This window comes from Chelonia mydas, chromosome 1, assembly GCF_015237465.2.
Source record: "Chelonia mydas isolate rCheMyd1 chromosome 1, rCheMyd1.pri.v2, whole genome shotgun sequence".
NCBI classification, from domain to species: Eukaryota; Metazoa; Chordata; order Testudines; family Cheloniidae; genus Chelonia; species Chelonia mydas.
The window spans coordinates 105,665,546-105,676,133 of record NC_057849.1 but is presented as its reverse complement, the minus strand read 5'-3'; the positions used below and the strand labels follow the sequence as shown (position 1 = coordinate 105,676,133).

General features: G+C 38.5%; 1 protein-coding gene across 4 annotated transcripts in view; it reads right to left on the bottom strand.

Moving 5' to 3' along the window:
• Window positions 1-2,471: 2,471 nt before the first annotated feature.
• Window positions 2,472-10,588, bottom strand: part of MYO16 (myosin XVI) — a 579,449-nt gene continuing 571,332 nt past the window's right edge. For all 4 annotated transcript variants that reach the window (XM_037896729.2, XM_037896722.2, XM_043535412.1 and 1 more), the window contains one exon: window positions 2,472-5,896. In XM_037896729.2, the coding sequence (XP_037752657.1) occupies window positions 5,663-5,896 (234 nt within the window). In that variant the 3' untranslated portion in view covers window positions 2,472-5,662. The remainder of the gene's footprint in view (window positions 5,897-10,588) is intronic.

The window sequence follows — 10,588 nt, the reverse complement described above, 5'->3', positions numbered from 1 at the left end:
TACACAGAAAGAGAGAGGGGGCAATGAAATATTTAATACTTTTCTGGAACAGTTCTGTTCTGGAATTCTTTGCATCGGTCTGAGGATGTGAAAGAGATTCCCAAATGTGAGCCATTCTTTTTAAGTGACCAATCTGAGGAACTGTCCTAGATTGAGGTGTCATTAGAGGAGGTTTTGGAACAAACTGATCAACGAAACAGTAATAAGTCACCAGGACCAGATGATATTCACCCAAGAGTTCTGAAGGAACTCAGATGTGAAATTGCAGGACTACTGTCGTCTGTAACCTATCATTTAAATCAGCGTCTGTACCAAATGACTGGAGGATAGCTAATGTGATGCCAATTTTTAAAAAGGGCTCCAGAGGTGACCCCAGCAATTACAGGCCAATAAGCCTGACTTCAGTTCAGGCAAACTGGTTGAAACTATAGTAAAGAACAAAATAGTCAGACACATAGATGAACATAATTTGTTGGGGGAAGAGTCAACATGGTTTTTGTAAAGGGAAATCATGCCTCACCAATCTACTAGAATTCATTGAGGGGGTCAACAAGCATGTGAACAAGGGTGATCCCATGGATATAGTGTATGTAGATTTTCAGAAAGCCTTTGACAAGGTCCCTCACCAAAGGCTCTTAAGCAAAGTAAGTAGTCATGGGATAAGAGGGAAGGTGCTCTCATGGATTGGTAACTGGTTAAAAGATAGGAAACAAACAAAGGGTAGGAATAAATGGTCAATTTTCAGAATGGAGAGAGGTAAATAGTGGTGTCCCCCAGGAGTCTGTACTGGGCCCAGTCCTATTCAACATATTCATAAATGATCTGGAAAAAGGGGTAAACAGTGAGGTGGCAAAATTTGCAGATGATACAAAACTACTCAAGATAGTTAAATCCCAGGCAGACTGTGAAGAGCTACAAAAGGATCTCTCAAAACTGGGTGACTGGGCAACAAAATGGCAGATAAAATTCAATGTTGATAAATGCAAAGTAGTGCACATTGGAAAACATAATCCCAACTACACATATAAAATGAGGGGGTCTAAAATAGCTGTTACCACTCAAGAAAGAGATCCTGGAGTCATTGTGGATAGTTCTCTAAAAACAGCCACTCAATGTGCAGCGGCAGTCAAAAAAGGGAACACAATGTTGGGAATCACTAAGAAAGGGATAGACAATAAGACAGAAATATCATATTGCCGCTATATTAATCCATTGTATGCCCACATCTTGAATACTGTGTGCAGATGTGGTCGCCACAGCTCAAAAAAGATATATTGGAATTGAAAAAGGTTCAGAAAAGGGCAACAAAAATGATTCGGGGTATGGAATGGCTGCCGTATGAGGAGAGATTAATAAGACTGGGACTTTTCAGCTTGGAAAAGAGACGACTAAGGGAGGATATGATAGAGGTCTATAAAATCATGATTAGTGTGGAGAAAGTAAATAAGGAGGTGTTATTTACTCCTTCTCAGAACACAAGAACTAGGGGCCACCAAATGAAATGAATGGGCAGCAGGTTTAAAACAAACAAAAAGAAGTATTTTTTCACACAACGCACAGTCAACGTGTGGCACTCCTTGCCAGAGGATGTTGTGAAGGCCAAGACTATAACATGGTTAAAAAAAGAACTAGATAAATTAATGGAGGATAGGTCCATCAATGGCTATTAGCCAGGATGGGTGAAGATGCAGTTTGCCAGAAACTGGGACTGAGCGACAGGGGATGGATCACTTGATGATTACCTGTTCTGTTTATTCGCTCTGGGGCACCTGGCATTGGCCTATCGGAAGAGAGGATACTGGGGTAGATGGACCCAGTATGGCCATTTTTATGTTCTTATGACTCGTAGGTACAGAGTTTAATTATTGGAATTTAAGATTTAACAGGCAAATGAGAACTTATTTTTGGCTTCTCAGAACATTTCAGATATTAGCAAGCTTTATAGAGAGGAAAATAAGGTAATTATTGGGAACCTGAATACTGTATAGAGCAGAATTAAAAACTACAGTGAATCTGGCTATTACTATCACTTCAGTACTATGCTACACTCTATTATGCTTTCTCAGCTAGTTAATGAAATTCTTTGTCCTACACACAAAAGACCTGCAATGTAATAAACTTATTAATGAACATTAGTCAACTTCTTTGAAGACATAAAAAGGATCACTGGCAAAGAAGGGAGAATTTAATTCACTTATTCAACAATAATGTTATTGTTTTGTAAAAAAAAAAAATACCAAGTTTTAAAAGGCTTATCATTTCATGCTATACACAGTTCTTTTGGAAAGATTTGTGCATGTATTTTTCTGGACATCTACATCCAATTTTAAAAAGTGGAAACAGGGTATTGCTTTTAATCCATACTAGGACTCTAGCTTTAGAAAATAAAGAAGCACTGAATGCCATTTCATGAATAAAGAGGAATGGTTCATAAGCTTTAAAAATTCTCTCATGCCAATAGGTTCCCCCCCCCTTATTTATTTATTTATTTGTTTTCATTTACTCTTGTTGACTTTAGACCCATGCTGGGAATTTCATAAGCTGTAAAGCATGTGTCTAATTCTTAGCATTATGTACTGTACCAGTTGTCAATTTGCATGAAGTTCAGTTTGCGTAATTGTTTTATGTGTGAAACAATCAGGCACAATGTGGAGATAACTTGCTTTATTGCAGTATAAAGTGTATTTCAGATTGTTCACTGGAAACTGGCACAAGAATGTTCACAGAGTTCAATCTATCCCTTTAGAATGTTGAACTCACAATGCTTTGTTTGTCTAAGCTACTTTGTAAAGTACAAGAGAGAACGACATACGCTCAAAAACCATTCTAATTGGCTGGTGCCTATTCCACAGGGGGGATTAGTTTACAAGCACCATACAGTTCTGCTAAAACTACTTTTCGACATTTCAAAATGTCAATAGTATGTTTTTCCAGCCCTGTAAACATATTTTGATCCATCATATAAACTTTAATATTAGTTTTAAGACACCTCTGGGGATGTGGTTATTTAAGCAATAAGACACGGTAGGATGTGAATTATGGTCTAATAATTCCACACCAACTGCATTGTTAGGCATGAGGCCAAAGGCCACGGGACCACTGGACACAGTAGGTGTGAATTATTACCTTATAATTCACACTCTGGAGTATCTTAATGCAATTAGAGAAATCTTTTAAACATGTTTTTATTGCATTTTAAATGCATCATCTGATAGCCTTCCAACATTAAAAGCTGTTCATTGTTGATACTGGGCTCACTATCAATCAAAATATCTCCATATTATTTGTGGTTTGTTTTGCAGTTTTAGACTGTGGTTACATGCTTTAAAGAGGAACCCCAGAAGCTACCTTTCTGACTTCAGATCCTGAAAATGAAATCAAGAACCTTCTGCATCCAATAGAAATGCAGTAATATGCTTCTATCACCCTGTGTACAATAGCAGAATGATTACATCAGTTTTGTATCAATTTGTTAAATGTAACTGTATCACTGAAACAGCTCATAATGCTAGGCTAGCATCTTTTCATTTTCCAGGCGCCGTATTAGCATGTTATAAAATTCTTCAAGGGTGAAGAGTGTTGCTTTGATCCCATCTCTGCTCTTTTAACAGAGATTGACCACAGCTCTAAGACAGCTTTTAGGTAGGTTTGTAGATGAGGTCGCATAGTTTATGTTCACATAACACCATTTTGAATTACATTCAATAAATGTATTTTCCTGTCTAAGTTGATAGTATGGATAGAATTTCAGGCATAGGTATTTGAAGGACATATCAGAGGGGCAATAAGCCTTAGTAATTTGAGCATGGAAGCAAAAACCATGGATTTTTGCATTATAATCTTGGCTTTGGCATAATTGCTCTGTGGTTGCATGTCATTGCCACATCCCCTCATGAGCAACATCCTCAGCTGGGGTAAATAGGCCCAGCTAAGTATTACAGTATAGTCCACACACAACTGGCCTAAGGGATAACTGCAGTCCCTTCCCTTACTTGATTATTCTGAATGTTTGAATCTCTAGTAATACAGAAGACATAGTTCTGCCTAGGCAGCTGGACAACAGGCTGGGGCTTAGGGCTACAATTTTAAGAGTTCCTCCCTAAAAAGCCCATACCAAACAAAAGCAAACATGGGATTGCATTTTAGCTTCTCAGCTAATCTGAAATTTCTGTCAAGTGGAGAGAAAAACATTTCCCCTCACAGCCAAATTAAAAACTGCTTGTCAAAACACCTCCAGCCAGAGACCAATGTTTAACTTAGCTTAAATTTTAAAATGTTAGTTTAAAATATATTTAAAAAAAATATACATCCCCTTTCCCCTGTCTCCCTCATAGGATTGAAAAAGGCAGGCCAGCAGGAAGAGCGTCTCATGTTAGCTCTAGATAGGCCAAGGACCTAAAGCAAGCAGCCCCTGACAAAATCCGTTTTTTATATATGTGTGTGTTGATATATAAATTATGCCGTTTTAATGGCAAAGAAATATTTCAGAGACTGCCATACAATAGCTGACTAGCTTCCAGCAGCATGTTATTCTCATATTAGTATCATTGCTCAGAGAACTCATGTCCTCCAACCAGAATCTCCAATTTATGAGACCATTTTATTACATGAAATCTAACGTATAAATGAAACATGCTTTGTACCACTATAGGGACATAATCCTTTAATACACCCATCTCCATGAAGCCTTGTGGCTTAGATCAGTAAATCAAAGTTGTACTTTCATACCTAGTTACTATTATGTATCTTTCCACTGACTCCTGACCTTATACATAATCAGCTATGAATTATAACCAGACTTAGAGTTTAAATGAGTACATCATTTTTTCACATAACCCAGGATGAAATAAGTTTCAAGATGAAATTAAAAGAGTCCACTCATTCAGAAACATAGGGGCATAATAAAGCAGAGCTCTCTAATTCTTGAATGTGAACAGCATTAACCATCACTGGCAAATGACAGTTTTGCAAGGGTTTCAAGATCTGGCTCTAAGGTTGACATTGCCAGTGCTAGAACACCACCACAGTGTTGCAACTTTAAGTACATTATTAAGGATAAACCATGAAAAAATAATACCAGTACTGTATTTATTACCTGTATTCTGAAGAAAGAACAACAGCACCAATTGCATAAAGTTGTAAAATACCAGTAATAAACATGTACATAATCATCATGTTTGCAATTCCAATAAAACACAGACATCTACAAAGAACTATTATGTATGTATAGGTAATATAATAAAACCATTCATTGAGATACAAGAAACATCATATTATTGGATTATATAAAACAGCTGTACAGTGTGCACACAAACTTCCCCAATCTCTCCAAACTGTTTGCCAATTACGTCTTCCTATCCTCACTCACTTAACACAGAATTTGTTCATTGTCCATGGGAGAGCAGTAGGTAACTATCTTGTATTTTTAACCGATATACTTATAGTGCAGTTTGTCCCCATATATAAAAAAGGAAATAAACACACATATATACACACACACGCACACACACAACAGATCTATGTCACTCCTGCTTCCTGTGCTCTTGAATGGATGCTTGTAGAGAATCCTGCATGCATTGCAGGGGCAGAAACCTGCTGACTCTGCAGATTGAAATCATTAGATGGTTTTACTTCTAATACTCCACACACAAACCAATTGAAATCACATAGTGGTATCCCAGATCCCTGAAGACAATCTGTTGCAGGGTGTATCTTCTGCCTTCTTCAGCAGAGTTGGCTTTTTACAGGGAGGTGGGGGAGGAGCTGTGATTCTTTGCTCGGTGTTGTGCAGGATTTTCTGCCAGTCTCCTCTCTCTTCACACAGCTTTCGCCTCCAGTCCAGGAGTTCCTGCAGCGCAGCGCTCTCGTTCTCTGAAAGTCTGAGCTGGTGGATAACCTGTTAATGAGAAGGGCAAGAAAAGAAGAATGCATCTACAGTCAATTATATTGATAATGTGAAATCATAAAGCTTACGCTGGATGCTTTTCAGTACAGGAACTCTTGGCCTGCTGCTAGATCCACAAAGAGATGTAAGTGCCTAACTACCTGCCACTTTAGGAATCTAAGTCCAACATTTAGGTGCCACTGAGATCCTCAAAACCTCCACTTAGCTGTAGCCAAACCCTGGAGATGCCTAAATTTCTGCCAGTGCACACACCTAAACCTTGGCAGACTTCACAAATTAAGCATTCCCTGCCTATCTTGCTTGCAAGGCCTGATCCAGCTGGCATGCTCTGAGCACAGCTAACCTGGACAAAAGGAGGAGTTAGTGGTGCCACTGCTCCCCCACACCTCTTTTATTCAAAGGCCAATCGTTAGAACACTGACCCAGGAAGTTAGAGACCCGGTTCAAATCCTCATGCTGCCTGATTTGGAGCAGGACTTGAACTCAGGTCTCCCATATCCCAGATGAGTTCTATGGGGTGTTCTGGGGTGGGGCTCCATCGCTATCTCCTATTGAAGTTGTTCCACTTTGGGTAAAATGTATAAATAGTCATTGGACCAGGCAGAGAAAATGAGGCTGACTCTATAGCCTGGAGTGGAATTACCAGAGGTTTACATCAGTGGAAGTGAGTAGAATCAGGCCCCATGTGTTTTGTTGGTCTGTAAAGCACTCATGCACACATGGCATTGTACAAATAATGACTTTCAAAATATAGCCAGGAATTGGATTCATAATTGTTATTGTTATATTGAATGACCCTGTGCTCTGAGGTAACTACTCCCCACTATACAGATTCTATCAATTGTTGCTGAATACACACACACACAGAGGAGGGGATTCAAAGCTTATCCTCACATCATGAATGGAAATTCTAGAACTGCTTCAATGTGACCAAGCTCAGTCTTTCTAGATGGTCAGTAGCTGGCTACTGCTCTCATTTCATTGTATACCCAACTGAACAGATGGGTGGCACAGAACATTTGCTATACATAAAGCAAACAATCCTCAGACATTTTGATGTATAGAACAGCCAGAGTCCCTCCTTTGACACCCCCCCAACAGTTTTAGGCTTAAACAAAGTTTAACATTTCAATGCATAACTGTTTTGTAGCTCATTGCTACCTAGATGCGATCTTTCACACTGACAAATTCTGGATGCTAAAGTTTTGTTAATCTGTTGTTTTACATCCTAGTGATGCTATTTACTGAGCCTGCTAAAAGGGGGTGAGCCGGTATCCGTTGGATTTGATTCAGGTAGCATCAAATACCACCAATCGTTCTGGGTAAATTGGTGTCCCATCCTGATGTGAATCTATAGATTTACCAGTGAGTGTGGAAAATGGTAGTTCTTCCTCCCCAAATGGCAAAGCATATCACCTTGGGACAAATTCAGCCTGTCCACTTATAGCAAGGCCACCTTGATACTTAGGAAATGTATTGAGGTGATCTACTGGAGTTGAAGGTGATACTCTTCATGCTATATTTGAAATGGGAGAGACATCTGCCATCTCTCTTCTATTCGTAAGAAGTATATGTCTCTCCCAAAGACACTTCTCACCTTAAGCTTTAAGAATAGATATTTTACATTGGAAATAAAAGAAAATCAAACAATTTATAATATACAAATAGACCTGCATTGGCGTCTGCCTCCCGAGAGTGTCCAATTTGAGAGTTACAGAACTCAAGTTTGCATGCTGACACAGCAAGAAACTTTGAAAAAACACTGTATACACGATCCAGGAATACATGCAAAATATTTAGGCCTGTCCACACTGGGAAATGGACCATATTTTTAAGCACTTCTCTTTAAAATGTCATCAGGCAATATAGCTGTGCTCACAGCAGTTCTTCTGTAGTCATGGCCCTCTGCAGCTGCCCAGGGAGCAGGATTTGCCCCTAATCATAGGTGCATGAAGAACTACATGTAATCTGCTTAGTTCCCTGGTGATCCGTAATACTACTTGTCATAGATACGTATTAGCCTTATAATCTCTCTCAATCATATTAGCCCTAAATCAGCTATAACTATAATATTAGTATATCAAATCTCACAGATTTACTCAGTCCCAACTCTCATGCACATCAGCAAAAGGTTTACTTGTCTATGACCTGTGTAAAGACCTCAGGATTTTGCCTATGCTTCATAACTAGGCTTGGCAGAATTAGATTGCAATTTTTTTTTTGGACAGGTAATATTGATGCTTATGTTTAAGCATTTTTAATTTTTAATATATATTTACATTTTCACAGTTGAGCAAAATTATGGGTTTTAAGCTTTTTTTTATTTTTATCTATTTAAATGTTCATCATTGTGGGAAATTATGAAGGGTCAGACCATATTTAGAGACAGTAGACACTGAGATATATAAAGTGAAAGCTTTATAATGGTTTAAACACAAACTGTCAACTAGCATATGGACAAGAGTGATCCAGTGGCTATAGTGTATTTGGCCTTTCAGAAAGCCTTTGACAAGGTCCCTCACCAAAGGCTCTTAAACAAAGTAGGCAGTTATGGGATAAGAGAGAGAGAAGGTACACTCTTGGATCAGTATCTGGTTAAAAGGTAGGAAATGGAGGGTAGGAATAAGTGGTCAGTTTTCAAAGTGGAGAGAGGTAAATAGAGGGGTTCCCCCAAGGATTTGTACTGAGACCAGTGTTCTTCAACATATTCATAAATGATCTGGGAAAAGGGGTAAACAGGGAGGTGGGAAAGTTTGCAGATGATACAAAATTACTCAAGATAGTTCAGGCCAAAGCTGACTATAAAGAGTTACAAAGGGATCTCACAAAACTGTGTGATTGGACAATAAAATGGCAGAAATTCAATGTTGATAATGCACAGTGCAAAACATAATCCCAACTATACATACAAGATGATGGGGTCTAAATTAGTTGTTACCTCACAAGAAAGAGATCTGGGAGTCACTGTGGAAAGTTCTCTGAAAATATCTGCTCAATGTGCAGCAGCAGTCAAACAAGCTAACACAATGTTAGGAATCATTAGGAAAGGAATAGATAATAAAATAGAAAATATTGCTGTGCCACCACATAAATCCATATTATGCCCACACCTCGAATACTGTGTGCTGTTGTGGTCGCCCCATCTCAAAAAAGATATACTAGAATTGGAAAAAGTACAGAGAAAGGCAACAAAAATGATTAGGGGTATGGAACAGCTTCCATATGAGGAAAGATTAAAAAAACTCAGACTGTTCATCTTAGAAAAGAGACAACCAAGCGGCGATGTGATAGAAGTCTATACAATCGTGAATGGTGTGGAAAAAGTGAATAAAGAAGTATTATTTATCCCTTCAAGTAACACATGAACCAAGGGTCACCCAATGCAATTTACAGGCAACAGGTTTAAAACAGACGTAAGAAAGTACTTCTTCACACAACGCACAATCAACCTGTGGATCTCATTGCCAGGAGATATTGTGAAGGTCAAAAGTATAAGTGGATTACAAAAAAAAAAATCAGATACATTCGTGGATGATAGACCCATCAATGGCAACCTGCAACCCCGTGCTTTGAGTGTCCCTAAACTTCTGACTCCTAGAAGCTGTGACTGGACAACAGGGGAAGAATCACTCAATAAATTGCCTGGTTCTGTTCATTCCCACATGCAGCTGGCCCTGGCCACTGTCAGAAGACAGGATACTGGGCTAGGTGGACCATTGGTCTGATCCAGAATGGCCATTCTTATCATCTTGTGTTCTAACATCATATGTCAAAATATACAAAGTAAATATCCTTAAATTAAACTCTAATAAATTCTCAGCAGCATTTTTCTTTGCCTATCTGTAAATTTCAATGATCACCTAAAGACATATTCTTTTAATCTGTTTGTGTGTGTTTGGTGAAATCAACGTTCACCAACATTTACTGACAAAAATCTAAGCCTTCCAAGTCTATTCATAACATTCTGGAAAAAAAAAAAAAAGCAAACAACCACCTGGCTAAAGAGGAGCTTTCAACAATGTTTTTTTAAAAGTTATGCCCTGTCCATGCTGGAAGACACTAGCCAGAACAGCAAAGTTACCCAAATTAACTAGAGGACATTTTAAATAACACTATAAACTCAATAAACATTTTGTCTCAGTGTTACAGAGACTATACCTTCCTCCACTCTCATATACTCCAGAAAACCAGCTAAAGATTGAATCCAGATGATTTACTGGAAAATAAAATGCTCAACATATATCATTAAAAGGATATTGCCGACCCCTTGAGGTACCCAAATTTACCTTCCATTTTCTGTGGGAGTGGGTGCATTGAGAGAAAAGAAGCACATTTTAAACTTGGTGTTGGTCATATAGATACAGGAGTCGGTATCACTGTAGCACAGGATTGGAAGTGATATTCACATAAGGACTAATTCCTATTGACGTTGATGGGCTTTGAATCATGGTCAAAACCCAAATTGACGAGACAGGGTACATTTTATTTTATTTACTGTTACCATTCATATCTCTGAAGACAACAGCAAGCAGTTCTGCTATATCACCTACGGTCCCCTTTTAAGGACTGAGGAAAGTAAAGAGGGCGCAAAGGCTTTTAGATCAGTGTTGAGCATAATGCTATAACTGGTGCTAGTACATTTGAGGAGGAAGTTGAATTAGAATGTCAGCTAAAAGCTTTCAT